This window comes from Pezoporus occidentalis, unplaced genomic scaffold (genome assembly GCF_034315485.1).
Source record: "Pezoporus occidentalis ecotype Australia unplaced genomic scaffold, CSIRO_AGI_Poc_V1 ctg114, whole genome shotgun sequence".
Lineage (NCBI taxonomy): Eukaryota > Metazoa > Chordata > Aves > Psittaciformes > Psittacidae > Pezoporus > Pezoporus occidentalis.
In genome coordinates, this window is record NW_026912929.1 from 2,346,469 (window position 1) to 2,370,289 (window position 23,821).

A 23,821-nucleotide genomic window follows, 5' to 3' on the forward strand; every position below is an offset into this window, starting at 1 on the left:
CTCTTTGTGCCAGCTTGGTGATTTTGTGGGGAGGGCAAACATCTGCACAGATCCTTAATGTGGGTGAAAAGTTATTTTTTACATGGTAATTTACAAGCATTTCTAGCTCCTGCTAGGGGAAATGCTTTTGGGAACAAGATATTGATACCCTGGTGTGTTCTTTTGGGGCCTTCTGTAACACAGTGATCAGTGACTACCAACTGCAAGCACTGCTGGATGCAAAGAAGATAGCTGCCAATATATCACACATTTCAGGTATCATGGCAGTAGGTGATGCATACACATGCTTTAGAGATAAGAAATTCAGCTAATTTTTTCTCCTAATTTCCCATTATTTTGAATCTCCAATTTACTTGCTGGTACCTGTATAGCTCAGTCACCTTCACTCCATTAGTCAGAAACACAGCACATCTTGTTCCAGCTACTAGCTGGTGTTGAATGGTTTTGCTCTACAGAGTCGTGGGTATTCCATAAACATGGAATTTAATTCAAAAGTGAGAAATGAAAGCACATTTGGATAAGCCAACAGAGCAAGTTGGTTTTTTATCAATATCATTGTTTCTGCTGATCAGGTTCACATCATCTTCTCTGAGTTCACAGAGAAGGCAAATGAAAGAATAAAAGTTCCAGCCACCATGTGCAATCTGTTTGTTCTGCAGTGCTATAATCCAGGTAGCCTGGCTGAAAGTAAGTATCTGAACAGAAATTAACTGCCTAGATCAAGCTACAAGAGCTATTGATTAAAGAAGAGATGGGAAAGTTGAAATTCATCACCATGAGACTTTGGGAAGGAAAGAAGTTATTATCTTGAGTACTGGTACCTGAAATAAAGATGAGCAAGAGACAGTGCAAGGTGACAACTGTCTTCCTAGTAGAAGCTGTTATGTATTCCTCAGGACAAGCAAACAAGTCTATGCATAGCTAATTAAAAGAACTGCCATAGACAATACGGTATTCCTGTACCAAACCCCAAATTGTTTTGTAGGCCTGAGTACAACATTATATACCTTGTGATCCCCATTGTGACTGTGTGTCTTGGGTGGTACAATAATGCAGAGAATACTAACATGGAGAGAAGGATGTATTTGCCCAATACAGAAGTGGCTGAACCTCTTCTTTGAGTACATCTAAAGTGAGACCTGTCTTTAAATTGGCCACATGAACATGCTTATAGCACCCAAATAGACAAGGTGCCTCACAAGCGGTAGCAATCACATACCAAACAGTAGCCAATCCTGCATAAGGATGAAATAAAAGCCTTTATCCACAAATAAAAAGGAGTTTGAAAAGCTGTGGATAATTTGTAATAGCACTGGTGACTGAAGCAGAAGCATGTGTAACTTTCCACAGATAGCAGCAAATCCAGGAGTGCTGGAGGTCAAAGCAGCTCTCTGGAGCACGTGCATCCATGAATGCTTCTCCAGCTCTGCTCTTGGCAAGCAGCTAAGGAGGAAAACATACTTACACACAACCTTTGTGCACTGCTCTTCTGAGGGTGGCTCCCTTCTATGAAGAGGAAGTTTTCTCTGCAGCATTTACCATGTGGCTCAGTTTCTCCATGCTGCTTGATGTAAGCTTTCTCTAATCGAGGTAACTCACAAGATGCGCATCCCCAGGCTCCTGTTGTTATGTGTTGTAGCACTTTTTTGTACTTAAAACTTCCATTAAAAATACTCAGACACTTATCCTGATGTGAGGTTTGGGATCTATCTTTAAGCTTTTAAACCACTCAAATCACATACACATTAATTCTTTTTAAGTTACTAAACCACCAACATTCCAAACAGCAGGTTTTTGCTTCAACGGTGTTAGCACCGTCAGGCAAACGGAGAAAAGCATTTAGCTAATAAGGCAACCAGGATACATGTTTAATTGATGTAGCTGGCATGTTAATTCAGTAACTGATCAAAACCCAGTCCTGCAGTCTTACATGTAGGTGCTTAAGTCCCATAAGAAATATACACATGAAGTTTTACTGATTTGAGACCTAATGAGGTCTAAAAAGCACTTAACAGGTCCTAAAACTACTCCTTTACACAGAGGTGATGCAAGAATTGTGTCATGAAAATAGAAACGTGTGACAAGCAGGCGGAAGATGCCCTACGTATAAATGCTGAGGACTTAGGTAGATAGAAGTGTGCTCATGTCAGTCTCCGTGCTCTGATGTGACTGGCTCTAGGGGAAAAGGCAGCAAGGCTAGAACTGAGAAGGGAACAAAAGAGAAAACAAAAGAACAGTGTGGAAGAAGCAACACCCTCGTAACAGTAAGGAAAAGGTTAGAAACCACAGATGTAGAAATCATACAGCTCCTCTCCCATAGAGCACCCTACAAAGGGAACGAGCACATTAGGAGATGCTTTCACCTCCTTAGGAGGGATGAGGAACTTGCCACATCCAGAAACAATCAACAAATAAATCACACCCCATACAACAAACCCTGTGTCCACAAACCCTGCACAGCACTGTGCCACATCTGGGTTAATCTGCAATGCGCAATCACCTCAGAGCTTCCTGTGCTCTTTGTTCTGGCTGTGACAGCTCACAAGCTCTCTGCTCACACATACGGCAACACCCACGAGTAATAAGCTATTTGGAAAAAGCCCCTCAAGAACAACAATATTTCCTCTTGGTTTAGAGATCACCCCTCCAGTCAGGCCCTGGCTGCTGGCTATAGCTTATGCCAAGAACATGGAATTCACTGTATTTGAGAGATGCATCCTGCTGCTTCTCCCATGCTCACCTAATGATCCCCTATGTCCTGAACTAGAGTTCTCATCATCCTACCCTATGCAGTCACCACTCTCTCAAGTTCTCAGCGTCACTACCAGAACATCAGTTCTAGAGGGGTTAAAAGGAGTTGAAAAACAACTGCAGGCTGGTGCTGTGCAATCAAATGAAGTCATGTCCAGTGACTAGAGCTGGCTGAGAATAAATGACAAAGTGCTGGTAGCTTCTCTACACTGTCCCACACCAACTAGAATTTTAATGAGAAGTAAAACAAGAGTCCAAGAAGCAAATAATATCCTTTTTTCTCTTGCCTAGGAATAAGAAAATAGGCTCTACCTATTGAGGTAACAACTCTCCTCAAAGAGATTCATTGACGTGTGATCAGATAAGTGCCTCAGATGAACTGGCGACATCACTGAGGTTTAACAAGGACGTGCTCAGTGAGGACTGCAGAGGATATAGATCTTGTTTCCAACATAGCCCTGCCAGATCCCCAGATCTAATGATCCTGAGAATGAACTGCAAGATAAGCATCACCCTCCAGACACTGCTGTGTACATCATTCCTGCTGCAGGGAAGAAGGAAAAATAAAAGGTCATTCTCACACCTGAAGCAAGGTCCTATCTCTAGGAAAGTTACTAAGCACAGGTTAGGTCTTTGAAATGCAGGTAGGCTGTACTGCAGAGAAAAGCAGAAATCAGTAACTTTTAAACACATTCTGAAATGTAACTTCATCTAATTTTAACCACTTTCAGTAGTTAACTATATTTTCACATATATTTTACGTTAAAAGAAACAAGTTTTACAGGCAATGTTTACCTGCATCAGAAGACGCAACACATGCTCCGCAGAGTCAAGTTTGAGTTGACTGCAGGAGCAACTCCATCCTAACAAAGAAGTTATTAAAAGCATAGATGAATTTGTGGCCTGCATCACACAGGGGTTCTAGCCAGGTGAGGACAGTCCTACCCAGCTTTCAAAACCAGAGCTTCTTTCACCGCTGCATCAACTCCAGAGTTGCAGCAAGTCCAACAACTGAAGACTTGATTAAAACTCGCAATACTTCGGTTTTCCAAGTAATACTGAACAAGGCAGTGTTTTAGGAGCAATGATGAAAGTCTGTAGGACAAATTCAACTAAACCCACCTCTTTTTACTGTTGAGCTACATTCTAATTCCTATGCTTCTACTGAAGCGCAAGCTATACTACATGGTTGTCATGAACTTCAACTCCAGAAGGAAGTCCGACTGCATTTGACTTTAATGCAGCAAAATACAAATTCCATGGCAGGAAGTGCACTGTAAGCACTAAATCAGAAAACATAAGGGACTGGACTCTTCCCTCAACAAGCCCTAATTCCATGTCAAGCACATCTACATTACTATTTAAAGATTTTAATGGTGGGGACTTCCTTTCTAACACCTCAAACACGGTACTTACTGGTTTGCAATTTCTGAGGTAAAGCCCTTACACATATTCCCTATTTACCCAACAGGTGACCTTCAGCAGAATCAGAAAGAAGCAACTCCATCCTAAACACACCTTCAAATATGTTACATTATATGCACCAGGTTCTCTCTGGCAGTATTAGGGTCAGGTTCTGAGCTACTGGGGACCAGGATTCTTGCATTTTGTTTCCTACAGATGCTAGAAATAGAGGCTAAATCCCAAAGCTGCAGAGCATAAGAGGCAACGTGGGAAAGAAAAGCACAGCAGGAAAAAGTAGGAGGCAGACAGTTCTTAGAACAGAGCATCCCTTCACAAACACCATTTCCATTTGAACAGCCAAAAGCTTGGGTGCAAGTGATGTGTTTTTATTTGGTGCCCAGTGTTTATCTGATTGCCTAAGATTCTGTTTTCATGGTCCAATTGCCTGAGTGCCAAGGTTTATCTCTTATCTCTGCTACTTTTGTGCTCATTTACTCAGGTTAACTTGGCATTTGCCTTCCAACACCTGAAAGAGTCACACTGAGAAGCTGTGTCACACTTTTCTCTCTTAAAAGCATAGAGGTGCTGAGAGTACCTGTTCTCCATGTACTTGGATCTGAGTAGCTGTCAGCCACTTAATTTCCTACAGGTTTTTTTGAGGCTCCAGCAGCCGCACTGAGATATGAACAGCTCAAACACACTGTAACAGGAATTCCCCTCAAATATTCAGAAACACCATCACTAACACTGAAATAACTTGTGCAAGCAAGATACCAAAATATTATATGGAAGCAATGTTGCTGAGCACCCAAGACTGCTGCCCAGAGACAGGCAAGTGTTCAAACATTACTAGACTTATTGGCCTGCATTACTGTCATTACAACTCTATGCTTTGGTTAAGTTAAGCAGCACATGAAAGAGAAAAAAACCAACCAAACCAACCAGCCAGCATGCAGTGAAGTTAGTGAAGCTGATTTGTTCTGTAATACAATTCTCACAGCCTACATTAGGAAAGAACAAGGTAGCATTCCCTTACCCACAAGTATTAAACTATAGCGAATTATCATTCAGTTATTTACACCTTTAAAGTAATTTTCAAGTATTTTAATTGCTTTTCAGGCCCTCTGTAGTGCTGGTTCATGATGCAGTCTACAGGTCCTGAAAATTGTATTTTTCATGCCTTCCTGACCCAGGCTGGGGAGAAAAGAATGGAACAAGAATGAAAACCTGACAAGCTGAAGCAACTGTGTTTCACAACCCACAAACTGATTCAAAGCCTGCTTACAATGCAGAAGAGTTATTTCAAACCCAAGCAGTGTTAAAGAAACACATTACAAAGACACAGGAGCTTTCAGTGAAGGTAAAAAGTATTTGCTTTTTAATATGCACTTCAGTCACAGTATCTGTTTTGAAATCATTACACCAGGTAACCTTTTCATTGTATTCTCATCATATTTTACAAGAGCTTATCTATACACCAAAGGAGCAGATGCTAACTACAGGAACCCAACAACCTGTGCTTTCAGAGCGAAAATAAAGCCAGTGATCAACATCTTTCCATCCATCTTTAGCAATGGTTGCTCAACACACCATTGTTAAATATGTAAAACCCATCACAATTAGGAAATGAAATTAAAGGAGAGATGCATTTCAACATCCTTGTTCTGGCATCCTTACCTGATGCCAGTAGGAAAATGCAATCAAAGTCTACTAAAACCATTTGAAGTTATTTTACAAACTGGATTTAGGCAGTTTTCAATTTTCTGTATCATTCTGGCAAAACCCAAAACTCTTTAAGGAAAAAAAAAAAAAAAAAAAAAATCAATCCTTTAATGACGCTCGTATTAATAGAGAACATTAAAAAGAGCAGCTATGGATCAAGACATACTGAAATGAAAACAGACCTGGTGTGCTAATGGAATTTCAGTTGAAAGCGATATATTTAGACATTATTCAAGTCAAAACTCAAGGAAAACTTGAGGGTTAAAGAAGGTGTTAAGGTATTAACTGTGTGATAGTAAGTTACACAGTACACACACATACTTGTTTTTGCAGTATTTATTTGCAAGACTGTACCACTGAGATTTCTCCTTCAGCAATAAATTATTTACTATGATACAGTGTCTAAGACAATGGTGAGACATTTCTTGGCGACTCAGAAGACAGACATACTGCAAAAGTCCATGTCTCTGAAAACGAGAAACGGAGACAACAGCCTCCTTGCATCTTCATTAGCTAGATCCCTTCTCCTCTTTGGCAGCAGCAGCCTCCATAGAAGCAGCTTCCAAATCTTTGCTTGACTTCTCCTTCTCCTCAGTTTCATCCTCTTGAGGGTAAAGATCTGGGTATTTTTGCATGCATTCCTGCATGGCACGGAATTGGTCCACACAGTCTGATCCCTTTATTTCTTCTGTGCTGTAGTGGAAACAAGAGAAGGCTGACTTGAACTGTTCCCCACAGGGACCACTAGCCATTCCACCCAGACACGGGCAATTCCAATTGATATCTCCATTGGGCAGTATCAATCCTGAACAAACAAGAGAGAGAAGTTAAAGCTCCTTCCAAAAACGGACTTCATTCAGTGAAAGCTGCTAAAATACAGGTGTAAGTGGAAGTACTCACAATGCCCTATTAGTTCTGTAGCTTCAAAGGTGCTAAACACCTTCCACTTCCTGGCCAGGCTTTCTACCTCTCATCTGCATGATCCTTTACTGGGCACCAGTGAGGTCAGTTCTATATCCATGCCTGAGTTCAGTCTTTCTCCCTGGACTACAATCACTGAGAATATTCTAAGTAAACTTCAAAACAGATTGAAGTCAAGACAATCCACTTGCCAGACTCTGCCAGGGGAACAAGCAAGCCTTAAAATCATGTCATACAAGTTATATGAAATTAATTCCAGTATTAAGAGTAGAATTCTTTTAAATCAAGGATGTGGTTTTCTTGTTTTAAATGAACTCTAGAATACTAACCCACAGCTTCAGTGTTGATCAGTCTCCTTTTCAATACTGAAAGTAACAGCCTCCATAGCATGATTTAGTCAACTACAGTAACACTGCCATTTTTTGATAGATCATGCTTTATTTGGCAAGATAGATCTGTAAAAAACACTGTACACAGATGTCCCTAGTACAGTGTATCCGGCATCTTCAGTGGCCTGAAGGAAAAGCAGGACTACTGAGGAGAGGGAGATGGATGGCTGGTGCCAGATTCCTTTATGCCATCCTGACATAAAGGATGACATAAAGCAGAAAGATGTTGGTCATCCAATGTTTAAGAAATACAGCTTGCTTGGTAAACTTGATTCCTATATTCCTCCTCATGCATTTTAACTTCTGTCATTTTAAACAGCCATTTTTCTAATACTTCAGAAAGAAAAAAAAAATACATGAGGAGTTGTGAGATGCTCCTGAAGACACCACAGCAATGGAGTTACATGTAAAATAATTTTCTTCAAATATATTGTTACTTTTGGAACCAGAACTGCCTTCTAAGCTTGTGAATTAACAACAATGTAAGAGTTATGCCATAAACAATACATTCCTGTATATCACATGACATTGATTTGCACCTATTTGAGCACAGAAATAGCATCAGTTTTACAAAACATGCTTTAAAAAAAAAACAAAACAAAACCACAGATGAGTAAGACAAGCATTTCCTCATTGGTAAATACAGCAGCAAGCACACTTCAATGGCAAAACCCCTGTTCACATCACAGCAGATGAAGACTTGCATTAGCATCAATTGCGGACATCACACTTCATCTCTCTTAGCTCCTGGGATCTGTTAGTATCACAGATGAAGGCAGAAACAGCTGCATTTATGTCAACACTTGTGTTTGTACTTGCTGTAATGAAATCCCACTGTTGTTCTGAGAAAGTCTCTTCCCTGTTTTGTGACAAACATCCCAATAACAAGTTTATCTGCCAAAGATGCACAATGTAAGATGACAGACACACAGGAAGCAGGATTGAAAGGGACATCATCAGTCATAAAGAATCCTGTACATCTGACCATTCATCAGGTTCTTTCTTAAAAGAATTAGGGCTTTGCTTCATCAGTCCTTTGGGGAAACGGTTTCAAAACTGTCTGCAAAATAAGATGCCAGGAACAAGTGTGGAAACACAGAGAAGGGAGAGGACAGCAACAACCTGTGTTTATAATGCAATTCCACAAGCACTTTTAGCCAACTCTCCTATCATGTGTCTAATAATAAAAATTACTTCCCATGCAAAAGGCTCACGACTTCCTTCTTCATGGAAGACTAATAAAATAAGTTATTTAACTGATGGGAGCAAAGATCTCAATGAAAACTAGAGCTCTTTAACATTTAAACTTTTCCATGTGCAGCACAAGAGACCAGAAACAAGCTTTACAGTGAAAATGCTATTTCAAATTACTGCAAATGAATTCTTGTTTCCATCAGCCACAGCTGTTAAGAGGCACATACAATGAACTCCGAGACACACTGCAATATGGAATGCTAACTTTGTCGGCATTCCCATTCCATGTGGCTTCACTTCTTTTGATGTTTTTGGCTTAATATAAGCCATTACGATTTTGCCTACCAAAATCTCAAAACTTGTTTTGTTCTATCAATGTCCTAGCTGATAGAAATAAAAAAAAAAAAATAAAAATACTACACAAGTTTATTTTCTTCCAAAGGAAACAGAGCAGAAGTTTTCCCAAGTCATCTGCTAACTAAAGTAGACTGCTCAAAGACTTATCTATTAATGCCTGAAGCAAAATGAAAACTAGCCAAAAAATCCAAACTATGCATTTATCTTAAGTATGAAGAAGGTCCCTATAAAAAACTCAAAACCTCACATAAAAGTTTTAGTTGTATTATAAAAAAATACTATAGAATAAATATAAAAAAACATCTATAGGTATCTATTAATGTAGATATAAAACATCTATACAATAAAACTGTTCTTCCTCAGATATGACTGGTCTGTGTATAGCACAGCAGAAAAGATGAAAAGAGTCAGAGTTAATTAGGCCACAGAAGTTGAAGACTGTAAACCAACTCTTCTAATCAAAGCAGAAGTTAAATCAGAAAAGCCTGCACATTGCTTTATGTGCAAATAAAGCAATATTTATTTTTTAATACGGGAAGCAGAGCCCTTCCCATTTGTTTTTGGATAAAAATCACATGAACTTCTGCACCTCAATGTATTCCAAAGCGTTTTGCCCATATGTCCTTCCTGCCCACAAATTTCACACCCACTAAATGCAACACTCTGTGATATGTCAATTGTTTCTGATTTGATCTGATGCACTGTAGCCTGAGACCATTCGAATAAGAAGTTTTCAGATAATCCTTAAAACATGGCAGTAACTCACCAAATGCTAAGGAGAAAAAACAAAACCAAAAACCTGCCAGCTTCTACAGAGCTTCTCATTTTAAATCATACAGACACACATTGTCACTGCAAGGTGTCCCTGACATAACTAGCTTCTGGCTTTCTGTTTTCTTCCCTGCTTCATAATTTAGGAAGCAAGTGATCTAACATGCAGTAAACACAAGATTGCTAGGAAAACCCCCACCACCTCCCCTCTTCACCATGGTTTACACATCCAGCAAAATACACATAAGAGGAATCAATTAATATGACATTTAAAAGAGGAGGAAGTGGCTCTTTTAACTTAAGACTAGTTTCTTAACAAAATACATGGCACAAGACTATATACTTAAGGTATATGTACAAAGAAAATAATTTGGAGCAAAGGGGTGGGGTGTGAGACAGAAGGAAGACAATCCCCCCTTTAGAGGTAGCAAGAGAACAGTTTTCTATGTTCACATTCCAAGCCTTTATAGTAGGTGAACCTGAGATGGGCACCCTTCCCTTTCCTCTTAGAAGGCAGTGTCAAAAATAGACGCTTAGTTATAGGACTAATATCCATTCACATGCTGTTGCTAGAGAGATACCTTCTACTAACAGAATAATTACAGCCAAAGACCATGAATGATTATAAGGGAGAAGACAAGTGAACTTTAAACAACCACAATACAGACTGCATACATGAATTTACTTCACTAAACAGGAAGCTACTTTGTTTAGCTGTACACCACAAAAGGTGACTTAACAGCACAGTGAATGGTAAAGTATCCAAGGGTTTGCTCTCCAGATGTGATATTCAGAAAAAGCATCTTCCTTTCCTTTATTTGCAAACAGTCTCCAGTTTTTCCAAAGGAAACAGAAAGCCACAGGCCGCAGAAAAGGAACAGGGGGAATTTAATTCCACCATCTGATCATTAGAGGCTGTTAACTCTTCACTCAACAGTCCAGTAATGGATTTTACATTTGCCTGCATCAGCAGCTAACTCTTCCATGTAGCAAACTGCTAGGAAAAATGCTCTTAAAAGTGAGCTCTCCTTAGACACTGCTTTCTACCTAAGGGTGAACTACTTTGTACAAATGACTTGTCTGTTTCACCTTCCACCCTGGTCAAGGCAGTAACAGATGTAAGTGCCACACAGATTTTATTGCCTGTAGAAGTCTCCATTTGAAATCCTTAGGCGATGAAGACCCATTCCCATGGGGAAAATAAGGACAAATCCCAAAGTATAAACTGTTTCCACCAAAGAGGCAGTTTGGGTGTTGGGTCTTTGCCAGTCAAAGAATCTACCTGACAATACACAGTAGAAAAATTCCTGATAGATACTAAACTGCAGTTTTGAAAGACCTTTCCGAAATTCTCTCATTGTTCTCATCTGGATCACTATAAAACTGAATGGACTCATCACTGCTGACAAGCAAAACTTTTATATATCATCATAAAAAGAAGTCACTTACTGACTACATACAGTTGCAATGTAGCCAAGAGAGGCAGCTAAATGCAAAATCATTTCAACACAAACCTATGTATGAAAAAAAGTTATTTTAATGACATAGGAGGATATGGTTCAAATTAAACTACTAACAAAATGATCTTGTGTGCGCCAGCTGCTGAACTGTGCTTGAACACTGCCCTCTAAAGGTCTTCACACAAAGTAAAGAGGCTAAAGACCTCTAAGCAATAACGGCATCTAGAAAATAACCCAATTCACAGATGTTTGTGACAATTTATTAACCTGGGGCAAAGTTTATTTAATCATCATGATAGGAAGATTATTTCGTTTATCCATTAGAAACAACCAAAAATGTTCTGTGCAATCAGAACGTTACAAGTCTTGACCTCAGAAACATTCCTCTCTCCTAAATCTCCAATAGCCAGTTAGATTTACTTCACAGAACTGCAATCTTCACTGAAAACTTTAACTTGCAGCTTTTCAAGATGGCTACAGTTAAAAACAGAGTAATTTGAACTTACCTGTCATGTGCCATTGAAAGATATTACTACAAATTATTGATTACATTGCTACTAGTATAGTACAGGATTAGTCAGCTCTAATTTCAGCTATAACTTATATTAAATTGGATATTGACAGATCACCAAATCAGGCAATTCCAGCTGCACACAGGCAGGTGAGCAACTCACATCAATGACAGTGGTATGCAACTTACTTCAGTACCTCTAAAAGCTGTATTTCCTCATTTAGAAAGTGAAAAACACAACCATCATTTTCACTGGTTAAGCTGTAACTTCACTAATAAAAGAAGGGAAGGAAAAGTGTTTTTCTGGGTACCTCTGGCTAGTAACCAAAACTATCAGGCATTCATTGACACATTTGAACAGACTACTTTGAAAGATTATTAAAAGTTAGGGAAAAACACACCACCATAAGTAAAACATGTCATTTGTGATGTTAATTTGGAAGTTAAAACTGCTAACAGCTTGGGTGTTTATCTATTGAATAACCAGCCGCCCTCTGTTTTTAAAAATGAATGATTTGTTCCTGCTTCCTACAAGGTTGGCTTTCTTTCGTTAAGACTGGTAGTATATATGTGATGTATCACTTCTTACTTCCATGCTTCTGCTTACTACTGACCTTGTTCTTCATAAGGGTCATCTGGGTCATCTGCAACCAGCTCAGCACTGCTCGGTGTCTCATGGTCCTCCTTGGTAGCAAATATGATTCTGTCTTTTCCTGCCATACGGGAGACAACAGGTAAGAGTTCAGGGAAAGATGATGCGGGAGGAGTCATTTACAAAGCTGCTGAACACCACAAGGTAATGAGATACTCAGCGTGATGCATTAACATTAACAGTGAATTGATCCTGTTGTACTTTTCACCTTCAATTAGAACAGCTGTTGGTTCATACACAGCTGACATTCTACTCTTCTAAAGCTCCAGCTTTCACAGCAACACACTGTAATGGCTGCAGATCACAGCGCAGTTCATTGAACTGTGAAGCTAAAAAGCTATTTCAAAACAAACTCAAACTACTCCATTACCAGCACTAACCCAGATGAAGGGGAAAGGAAAAAGAAAAGGAAAACTACACTAAAGTGTTCCATAGGATACGTATTGATAACAGTGCTCTACATTAAATACTGGTGTAATATTTTACAGGAAATATCTGACTTATAGTACTGAAAAGCATCATAACGGTGTGGAATCAACTATAGTGAAAGGTGCTGTGAACATTACAAAGGACAGAAACCCAAGACAGCACCTTCCTACTTCTGTGCCACTCTTGATTTAACAAAGCTCTGCAGTGTGCAGGGTGGGAGGCTTGGCTGGAAACCTGAGTAGAGCTCTCTAACAACTACAAGCACTCTGAGGCAGATACAAGCAGAAAAGAACAGCCAGATGAAACTCTTCTGAACGCATAACCCAGTATTCATGGAGTGGAAAGTAAATGGCAAGTTCCCCAAGAACTTCTTTCTGTTCTCCAAGTTCATAAAGCCACAACAATGACTTGGCATGTTAGAAACTAGAGTCTTTTTTGCCCCTCAATGCAACCTCAACCAGCTGATGTTCAGTAACTTCCCGTTTAAATATGTCAGAGAAGCAGACAAATCTAAACCTCTTTTAACAGAGCAGTTTCCTGTCAGTTCTGCATTGTACAGTTAATGTAAAATATTCAGGCATTTCTTATGTAGAAGGAACTAGAAATATACAAACTCTAAACCCTTTCACTGAGCTTTGTAGACAACTTACAGACCTTGTAAAGATCCAAGATGTTAAAATAAGCAAGTTAACAACAAAGCAAACGGGCCCATAGGTTACAACTTCCTCACCACAGTCTATAATGGCATTCGACATATCAAAGTTCATAAATGAAAAAACGGCCTTTAGGAGTATAGAAAGGTTTTTTTATAGATTTAAACTTCACATTCAGTCACTTTACATTGCTTAACGGGGGGTGAGCATCCCACAGGTTATGAAGTGGTCAAGCCTCTTAACTACCACCACCTATGCAGTACGATACCTTGTACAATACAGAAACACAACGCTCGCATTCTGCCCATCCTGTCCATCTACCGCGCTCTCCCTGAAGAGGTAAAAAACCACCTTTGGCCGCTCCAGCTGACGGAAACCCAGCCCTAGGGGAGGGTGCTCCGGGACACGGAGTCACCGCACCGCAAAGCTGCCGAGCTAAAACCGAAGCCCAGAGGCGCACCGCACCCAGCTCCGGCCACTCGCCGGGGATGTTTCAACACCCGCTGCCGGGCCGCACCTTCTCCGCAGGGCCGGTGTGAGGAACCGCAACCGGGACACGGGCCGGCCCGCGGGGCAGCGGTGACCCTCAGCGCTCCCGCCTCACGGGCAACCCGCCGCGGCTTCCCGCCGGCCCTGAGGAGAAAGGTCGGACGGGGCAGGCGAGGCGGCTCCCCCTCCGCCACACACTGCCGCTTTCGCGCCTTCTCCTCCCTCAGGCTGTGCCTTCCCTTCGAGGGCTGAGGTGAAACCGCATCGTGCCCGTCTTCCCCCGGGCCGCCTGAGGGTGAGCCCGCCCGGCCTGTCCCGTCCCGGCAGTGTGACATTGGGAGGACACCCGGGCGCACCTTCTTGCCTGCAGTAGGACATGGCGGAGCCGGGCGGTACCTTCCCCGCAGCGCGCACACAGACTCGTCCCGCCGGCCTCCACCGCTCCCTCCGCTACCACCGACCGCCACAGCAAGGGGCAGCGGCGCGCTGCTCCACGCTATGACCTCCCGCCTCCGGAAGCACCCTCCCTGCCCGCCGGCGGCCGCTGACGCACCTCCTGCCGACCGCGGCCCCAGAGCCGGCGCGGAGTGAGAGCAACTACTCGGGAGGCCGGGCTGTGGCGCTGGACTACATCTCCCAGCATGCCCCGCGGCTGCTCGGCGGGACTACATGTCCCGGCATGCATTGCGGCTCGGCTCGGCTCGGCGGTGAGAATAAGGAGGGCGCGGTTGCGGGCGGCTCTCGGTGCGCGGCTCTTGCGGCTTCTCTGAGGTGATACCCGGCGAGACCAAGAGGTCCAACATGTCGAGGAATGTAAGTGCTGCTCGGAGCGGTCCGGTGTGTGGTGGTTCCCCGCACTGGCCCGTTGAGGTGGTCTGTGGGGGCCGGGGGCCCTGTGCAGCGGAGGGGCCGCTGCCACATCCCGCTTGGCACCTTGGGATGAGCAAAAGCCTCGCCTCCTCTCTCGTCTACGTGCGCTAACCTGAAGTTGCATCTTAGGTGTTCCCCACAGCCAACGTAGATACAGGTAGCCCCCCCCGGGCTTGCATGCTTTAACGTGGCACTGGCTAGGACAGCATTAACAGTGGTGTTTTCAGCTCTCTCTTTTTGTTACCCAGGAAGCAAATATTTTAAAGCATGAAGGCGTTTTTCCACTGGTGAGGTAAAATGTTAACTTGTTATTTATAGCTGTGTTTTAGCTGCCCTGGAATTTAGGACTATTACTCACGTTGTCATGGCCCGAATGCAGGGTGTGGGCGCCAAATAGGGAACCTGGAGACGGGACTGATGGAAGCTTGAAGAAACATGTTGAACCGCTATAACAGAAGTTGTTGTTTTTCCATCAGGCTTCAATTTTAGATAGTGACTGCTTTTCTGGCGTTAAAAGTGTGATGAGGCATTTAAGAAGGTTTTGGTCCAAGACAGCACCATTACCCAAGCTAAAAGGGTTATTTTGCAACAGGATGCCTTCCCTTTCACACCAATATTGCATTTTTGGTTTGTCTCCACCAGTTCTCTGACACAGGCAGCAGAAAAGAACATGTTAAAATCACAAGTGAGTCCAAACCAGGGTTCCTGGAGAGACTGAGCGAGACTTCTGGAGGCATGTTGATGGGACTTGTGACGTTTCTTCTGGCTTTCTACCTTCTTTTTACCAATGAAGTAAGTGACATACGGTCAGTGCTTGTACACAGCTTCAAAACGTCACAGCTGAGGTGCCATTCAACTGGTATTGTATTTACAAGCTTACTAAAATGGTCATGTTACAGCTTCATTCAAGTGTGTTTTAAGGACATGCCTTGAAGAAGGATATAGAAACATCTGCTGTGGCCTTCAGTTCACTTGTCTGCCAGCCTTTGTCGCAAAGTACTGCTGTGCCGTTGGTTCTCCACAGCTTGATTTTGCTTTCCTGGGTTGCAGGGCCGAGCTTTGAGGACAGCCAAATCTCTTGATGAGGGGCTTTCGCTTGTGATCCCTCTTGACAGCATCCACAGTGTGTCTCAGCAGAATGAAGGGAGACTGGTGCACTTAGTGGGTGATCTGAGTACATCTAAGGTAAATAAGATAATATCTTGAATATGTGAGTATTTCAAGCTTGGAGGGAAGGAAAAATCTTTACCAATTAAAATGATGTTTAATAGCCAGGAGAAGATATGTAGCTTCTCTCTGTAAGTGTTGTTGGTGTTGCTTCTTGGCCTGGAATCAGGGAGATGCTCTACAGCCTTGGTCTCCCTCTAAAGCTGTGTGCCACCTCTAAAGCTGTGTGCCACCTCTAAAGCTGTGTTTACCTTCCCACTGCCTTTGGGGGATCATTTGAATTCCCTTTTGTATAGGGAACCTGTTGTGTATTCATGGTACTGTGAAGTCTTCAGGCTCTTCCAGTACAGAGACTCTGCAAATTCTGTCTTTTCAGTAGTGAGGACATTCTCTGTGGGCAGCCTGTGTTGCAGAAGGTGACACAGCACAGTAGCTTCCAGCAAAATAAAACTTCTCCCTGATTTAAACACTTAAGTCTGCATCCCGTCAGCATTTCAGACTTTATTTTTCACTGTGGCAATAATATTTGATGATGGTTCTTTAGCTCAGATTTATGAGTGCTAAAAAGAGATGGTCCTGTTTGTCTTTCATAACAGTTCCACTGCATTCAGCTGTGTGTAACATAGTCCTATGTACACTGAGGTATGGAAATGGGTTTGATAGTACAGTACAGTTTGTGAGGCACAGCATTTATACTGACCTGTGCTTTCTCTTCTTTTTGCACAGCCTTTGTTTGATCCCAGCTATGGGCTCTCCATCCAGGCTGTCAAACTTAAGCGTAACGTAGAAATGTACCAGTGGGTAGAATATGAAGATTCCAAGTAAGTGACAGTAACCTTTAAAAGTTATTTATGAAGCTGTTGTGTTAACAGGATCCCATCGCATTTTTTTCTCTCCCCCCACTCAATTAACCCCAGCTCCTTATGGCAGGAGAATTCTGTTCATAGTTTCAAGCAGAGGAGGGAAAACATTTCTGTTGTTAATAATAATTCCTCTGACAATTAGCTATTAAGTAGGTCTGAGTCCACAGAATTCATGTTCCACGTGTCTTTTATATCATACAAAAAAGCCTGTTAGACATGTAAAAGTGTGAAAAATCACTTCTCTGTTTTAACATGCTTCTGGTGCAGCTTCTGTAAAAGACTTGTTAATTTAGGTCAGCTTATCTCACTGTCTTTAATACTGGTTGTTCCCATCTATCTAGTCAGCACCTACTTGGCAACATGGGAGTAAAAGGGTTGTGGCTGTTCAGCATTTGTGTGTAGTATTGTCCTTGTATTGAGAATCTGTGTCTTCAGAATAGTTTAGAGACTTAGTTTACTTGCAAAGACAAGTTTGCATTGCCAGTGAGATGTCTGTGTTCCATTTGTAAAGTGTGTTCTGCCCTGAGCAGGGGTGTGTGTTCTGGTAATCATTCCATCCCGTTTCTCTCCAGGGAATATGAAGAGAATGGTGAGATTAAGAAAGAGACAAAGTATTCATACAGTAAGTCTAGCAACAGAAGGTCCCTTTTCTTTTATATGTAACTTTGAACTTTTATGTGTGTGGATTTTGACTTCTGTTGTAAACCCTCTATTTTCTTGTTGGGAAAGAAAGGAATGTGAAGAAATAAGCAAAAGTTCTGTTTCCTAAACAAATGACAGGACCTCCCCTTCTGGAGGTAACTGTATGTGAAAGGAGGTGTGCTGTTAATAAACAGCTACTACAGAAAATCCAAGTCTTGGAACTCTTTGAGGTTCAGAGCAGCATCCAGGAGCAGGGTGCTCCAGAGATAGGGCCTGTAAGGTTCTCAGTGTCAGGAGATGGGCAGAGGTGGTAATGTGTTCAAAGCTACTCCTGAGAGCACTCATCAGAAGTGGAGTCATTGGGCATGTATGTGGTGTGAGCAGAAGAGAAGGGAAGAACAGTGCAGCTCCAGTCTGTAAGACAGCCTGTTGAGAATGTGTTCAGGTGTTGATACCAGCTAATGAAAACCACCAGCACTTTCTGATGTGTACTGTGGCCTTTGCCAAAAGCTTTTTTGGCAGGAGCAGAACTGAGAGGATTATTCTGATCTACCCAGTGGCAGAAAAACCCTCTGAGTCATCAAGTATCTGGAGTTTGGTCTCTGTGCTTCATTTATCTCTGCTGAAAACAGATGGACGTGTAACGTGGGTGTGCAGCAGTTTCTGGGTGTGATCATAAAAATACCCCAGCTCCAGTGAAGCATGGGACCCTGCAGCATGGACATACATAAGGAGCTGTGAAAAACAGGAGATTGGGAAGAAGAGGAATGAGGGAGCTTGTGGGTTGAAATAATGACAGAGAGGTTGTTTAGCAGTGGGCATCATGGGCAGAACAGACTCACCTTGGGGAATATTAATTTATTGTCAAGTAAATATTTAATTACTAATTTGGGTGTTGGCAAAACACATTTACTCTCACCCTTTCCCAGGCTTTGGAAAATCGAGTTACAAATTTATCCCTCAAATCCTTTTTCTTTTTTTCCCCCAAGTCCTGCCATGCCTTGTTAATATGCTGGGAGGATGGATTTAAGTATCAGTACAGACTATCACATACAGACCTTGATGTGAATACTAGAAGTATAACTTGGAACTGATTAAGTTGATTGAGAGGTGTCTTCAGTAACTAGGACCTGTGTGTAAATTCTTCCTGCCTGTTCCTCAGCTGTCATGTTATTTTCTTTAGACACTGAGTGGAAGTCGGAAGTTGTGAACAGCAGGAACTTTGATCGAGAAATTGGGCACAAAAACCCCAGGTAAGTTACTGCCTGGCACAGTCCTTCTCAGTTCTGTCCTTGTATCTGGTCAAAGTTGAAAGCTAAATGACCCATCTTCATGACACAGTGAAGTAGATGGAAGCTGTTAGTCTTTTGCTAGTTGGGAGACCTAAAGGATAGAGAAATTGGGGAGCAGTTCAAAGCTGCCTGGTGGAACCAGAATTAAGCTATGCAATGGCTGGACATCAGGCTACTATTACAATATCTCTGGACTATGTGGTCTTTATGTGGGAGAACTTGCATGGGTTCCTTCTGACTTTTATTGTCTGTTAGTGCAGTCTGTCACTAATTCTATTACAAGTGGAGGGTTAGAACAGGAGGCATCCCAGGAGCTTGTCACGCCACTTCATCCTGCTTTCTCTAAGCTGGCATGCATGAACTCATCAGCTTATTTGTGGCAATCTCCCATATATAATTTGTTTCATATAGCTCTCATCTGAAACACTGTAGTTACACTACAACTAACATTGTAATTACACTACAATGTGCCATTTTAATGCTAAGTTCTAGCTTGGTACGGACCAAGGAGACTCAGTGTAACTGGTGGATCCTCTCGTGAGACAGTGTGGTATGTGCAGACCTGCTGAACTTTAGAGTTCATGCCTTGCATGAATGAGACTCTATTTTAAGTGTGTGCTATGTGTCTTTCTTCCCTCCATGCAACTTAGACATTTGTAAAAATAAAATCTCTGGTCTCCTGCCAAGGAGATTCCGATAGTACTGCTGGTGGGAATGAAGACTGTAAGTAAAGGAGTCTTGAGTCTGGAATGTTATTAACTTGGCTGTGATGTAGAAGTACCTGTATATGGAGAAGGTTTGTGATGTAGGTTTCTTGATTTAGCAGGTAAGATCTAGCAGTTGACAGGAGAAGCCAAATAAATTCAGGCTAGAAATAAAATGCATTTATGGGCGTAGTTAAATGTTGCAGGAACTCATCTAGGAACGTGATTAAATCCTCATTGCTCAAAACCTCTATAGCACCATAGAGAAGCTTCCTAGTGCAATCCCGCAGTGTGACTGGAAGGTTGGGCTGCAGGGTGAGACAGTCATGTCTTGTCTTAAGTTATTTTAATGGCTCCAACACTGTGAAATCTGGACACAGTTTCTTGATGATTTTGTTTTCACATCATTACAGCCATTCAGCTCTGAGTTTCTCCTGATGTTTGATGTAGTACCTTTTATCTGCTGTGTATTACATACTGCAGATGAAGAGCTTGATCATAACTCCAGGACTAATCAGGGTTTCTCTCTGTTCCTCAGTGCCATGGCTGTGGAGTCTTTCACTGCTGTTTCTCCTAACGTCCAAGTTGGCAGCTTTGTTCTTTCCAAGGGTAAGGATTGCTTTGTGTTGGCTCTGGGTCTGCTGTTGCATCAGCAGTGGACTTTGGTTCTTTCAACAGTGATGATGATTTCAAGTGACAATGAAGAAGCCAGCCAGAAAATTGCCTGTTCCAAGTTAGACACTGGACCTGAGCTTGGTTCCTTATTCTGCTTAGGTCTTGTGGATAAAATCGATGACTTCAAGCAGCTGAGCTTGTCACACCTCGAGGATCCTCATGCTGATGTTACCCGCGGAGGAGATTACTTTTACCACAGTGACAACCCCAGGCGACCAGAAGTAAGATGGGAAAGATAAACCAAAGCAGTGATTGCTCTTAAGTGAAAAAGAAAGCTGGGGCATGTCCCATTCCTGTTTAAATTCGTAGAAAACAGAGTGCAGACCATCATAGAGATAACACCCTTAGTACTGTCCCCTTCAGCACAAGTGCTTCGCTTGCAGAAAGCTTCTGAGGCTGCTTTTGTCTTCTGTTTTCTTGAGTCTGCCATGCTTTTAAATGGAAAGACACAGGATGGTGCTGGGAGGTGAGTTTTAACTCTGCCTTGCTGTACTGAATGGAGTACAATGACATGAGTGCTGCCTTCCCTCCTCTGCCAAGAAGTAACATGACAAGGGATGAACAAAGGGTTTCGCTGATGTTAATGTGCTTCTGCAGCTAAATCAGAGGGGGTGTTGCAAAGCACCATTTGAGCTGCCCTGTTTTGGCTATGGCCTAGGCCTGAAAAAAAGTGCAGCTTGGAAATCATGCTGGGTATCCTCTGGCTTGAAATAGGAACTGATGCAGAAAGGGTGTTCCCATGCAGGGGTATCTTTCCTGTGATTCTCCTTTGTAAAGAAATCCCTCTTGACTTCCACTGTTCTGTCTGTAGGTGGGAGATCTTCGTGTCTCGTTCTTCTATGCAGGTCTGAGTGGAGATGACCCCCATTTGGGCTCTGCTGAGAAGGTGAGTCCTGAGCTGTTCCTGTATTTCACAGACTCTGTTCCCAGCTCAGTAACCAGTAAATGTTCTCCCTTTCTCACAGGTGACTGTGGTCGCTCGCCAGCGAGGAGATCAGCTGGTGCCATATCATACCAAGTCTGGAGATGTCCTGCAGATCCTGTACCCTGGGGACCTCACTGTGGAGGTGAGACACACACTGGAGTAGTGAGGGGCTGAGATTGGAGATGGTAGTACAGAAGCAGCGCTGCCAGCTCTGATTTGCGCCTAATGCACTGGAATCAGGAGGATGTGGAGAGGAATGGAGGGAGGAGAGGCTGCATGTGATGGTGTTTCCTTTCAGGAAGTGTTTCAGAGGGAGCACCAGGGGAACACCATGAAAACCTGGGTGCTGCGTGGAGCAGGCTGGCTGGCCATGTTTGTGGGCATTAGCCTCATGACCCGAATCTTCTACACTTTGGGTAAGCTGCTTTACAGAAAGGTAAAATGATTTTGATTAATTGCTCACATGTGCAGTTAATTACTTTGGAGGGCAGAAGGAATCTGGTCTGGACTCAGACTGGATTGGATCTGAAAGCTGCAGTAGGCAATTGCAGGGAGACAGGATCCCAGAACTGGATGGCTGCTTTGTGAACATTAAAACATTGCCAGTCTTGGGAGCCCCCAGCCCAGTGCTCACCAAAACCAGGGTGGAGCATGTGTTGGGCTGGTTCTTCCAAGTCCAAGGTGCTGCAATCCAGTTACTCTCTAAACCCACACACAGGTGGTCCCCCAAGAGGTCTTGGTGGTTGTACAGTACCATGTCTGTGTGTCTGGTTATTTTACACTACTGTGAACAAACAGCAAGGAAAGCTTTTATCTTTCTAACATAGGAAGATCTTGGAATAAAAACACAGAAAAGCAGATGGTGCCTCAAACTTGTATAAACTCCAGACATCAAAGCTAACATTTCCTTTATAGCTGTGAGCTGTTTTTTTCCCCTATTATCCATAGACATGCTACTGCAAGATTATTGTTGCCAGAAACCAGTTTGTTTCGTGTTACGTATCAGTTGCTCTAGACTTGTTCCGCAGCTGCAAGGCTGTCAGGCTGCTCTGCCTCTCAAACATTGGACATGTCTTCTGACTTAATTTGGGATTGCTTCCTGTCTGAGGAGATGAGGATTCTATCACCTTTTATATTTAGCTCTTGCTTTAGTTATCAAATGCCTTGAAGATGCTCTACTGCAATGCCTTACCCAGTGCTCTTGGAGTAAGTAACTGGAGTCTGCCTTCTGATTGCAATAGTGAGCAAATCCTAAACATGATTTCCTGTTAAACCATGATTTATCAACTCCTTTATCCCTGGTTTAATTCTTTCTGCAGTGGACTGGTTTCCTGTTGTGAGAGATCTGGTTAACATTGGATTAAAGGCGTTTGCCTTCTGCGTGGCCAGTTCGCTGTCGCTCCTGACCATCTCTGTGGGTTGGCTCTTCTACCGGCCCCTCTGGGCTCTGCTCATCGGGCTGCTCTCTGTAGTGCCCATTGTGGTGGCAAGATCTCGTGTCCCACCAAAGAAGCAGCAGTGAGGAGGAGCTGCTCGGGGTTGGGTGCTGGGTCCCTGTTAAGAAACTCCTCCAGTGCATTCCTGTCCTGGTTACTGCAGCACACTCACAGCACATCCCAGGCCAGAAGCGTTTGGGCAGCTCTGGGCAGGGTCTTGCTACACGTTACTCATGAAAATGGGACTCTGCTGGTGTTTGCAGAAGTCAGTGACATTGACTTTTTAGGGGAAAAAAGGCATTTTGGAGTGTCTGTGTTGATCAGCAAACCCAGCAGATTGTACCTCTTATGGCTCACTAGCTCCTGATTTGAGCACTGGCAAGTCCTCAGTGACAGGTGAGGCACCTTGTGTGTCATGGAGCAAGCACCAGCTTCATCCTATGGAGGTGATCAGAGTGATCAGATCTCCTTAGGAAATACATATGTGCCTGTGACTAACCTCTGCAGCCTGTTCTCTGCACAGTCACATACGCTGCTTTGGCTGATGCATTAGGAGGTGTGTGTGTGTGTTCAAAGGGGAACCACAACTTAAGTTTCACATGATGCTCATGTAAAACGTACACTTTTGGACTGGGGGTTTTCAGAGTGACTTGCAATAACAAGCAGTCAGGTGCATGTGCCCTGAGGCAGCGCAGATTTGGCCTAAAGCATTGATTTCCCTCAGGTTTTTATGTATCTCCAAGTTGGTCTTGGTTAAGCTTCCAAAATGGAAGAATGGACTTACACCATTGCGTAACTACATCAAAAATGGACCTTCCAGTTGCACTTACTTAAGGGGTACTCTGAGGTCACCAACCTCCAGAAATCAAGCCTGCTGCCTTGAAACAAAAGTAACTTTTATAATTGAATGTATATTCTTTATATTTGGGGTTTTTTGCTGTGTGTATTGTTTCTTTCTTGAATTTCACTCAGTAATGGCAATGAACATACTCCATGAAATTAAACCATGAAAACAGTTGTGCCTGATTAGATTTCATATAATTAACCTTATTTTGAACTTCTGTGTTTGTATCATGTTAAAGGGATGTCGCCTTGTGTCCGATGCAAAAATAATGTCTTCATTTACTTTTGCCAAGGGCCTGTAGGGACAGGATGAGGGAAATGGCTTTAACCTGCCAGAGGGGAGACTGAGATGAGCTCTTAGGCAGAAGCTCTTCCCTGTGAGGGTGCTGAGGCGCTGGCACAGGGTGCCCAGAGAAGCTGTGGCTGCCCCATCCCTGGCAGTGTTCAAGGGCAGGTTGGACACAGGGGCTTGGAGCAAGCTGCTCTAGTGGAAGGGGTCCCTGCCCATGGTTTGCAGGGCAAGAGCTGTTCCCTGCAGGATGAGCTGCCTGCAGGGGAGGTGTCATGGACCACACACTCTTTTTCCACGTTTTATTTCATTCTACAACAACAGTACAAAAATAAAGCTTTTTTTTTCTGAACATAAGCCATCTTCTTGCATGTCCACCTTTACTCTGTGCCAGTGCCCAGCAATGACTAGA

General features: G+C 42.8%; 2 protein-coding genes across 2 annotated transcripts; one reads left to right on the forward strand and one right to left on the reverse strand.

The window, feature by feature from the left end:
- Positions 1-6,198: 6,198 nt before the first annotated feature.
- Positions 6,199-14,300, reverse strand: CHCHD4 (coiled-coil-helix-coiled-coil-helix domain containing 4). Its single transcript, XM_062637206.1, has 3 exons — positions 14,060-14,300; positions 12,095-12,193; positions 6,199-6,682 (listed from the first exon to the last, which is right to left on the reverse strand). The coding sequence occupies exons 1-3, from the start codon at positions 14,079-14,081 to the stop codon at positions 6,387-6,389; spliced, it is 417 nt and encodes a 138-aa protein (XP_062493190.1). The 5' UTR covers positions 14,082-14,300; the 3' UTR covers positions 6,199-6,386.
- Positions 14,301-14,371: 71 nt separating this feature from the next.
- On the forward strand, positions 14,372-23,303 carry TMEM43 (transmembrane protein 43). Its single transcript, XM_062637177.1, has 12 exons — positions 14,372-14,516; positions 15,216-15,365; positions 15,624-15,758; positions 16,467-16,561; positions 17,176-17,225; positions 18,429-18,498; positions 19,780-19,850; positions 20,016-20,137; positions 20,728-20,802; positions 20,882-20,983; positions 21,140-21,257; positions 22,161-23,303. The coding sequence occupies exons 1-12, from the start codon at positions 14,505-14,507 to the stop codon at positions 22,361-22,363; spliced, it is 1,203 nt and encodes a 400-aa protein (XP_062493161.1). The 5' UTR covers positions 14,372-14,504; the 3' UTR covers positions 22,364-23,303.
- The last annotated feature ends 518 nt before the right edge of the window (positions 23,304-23,821 follow it).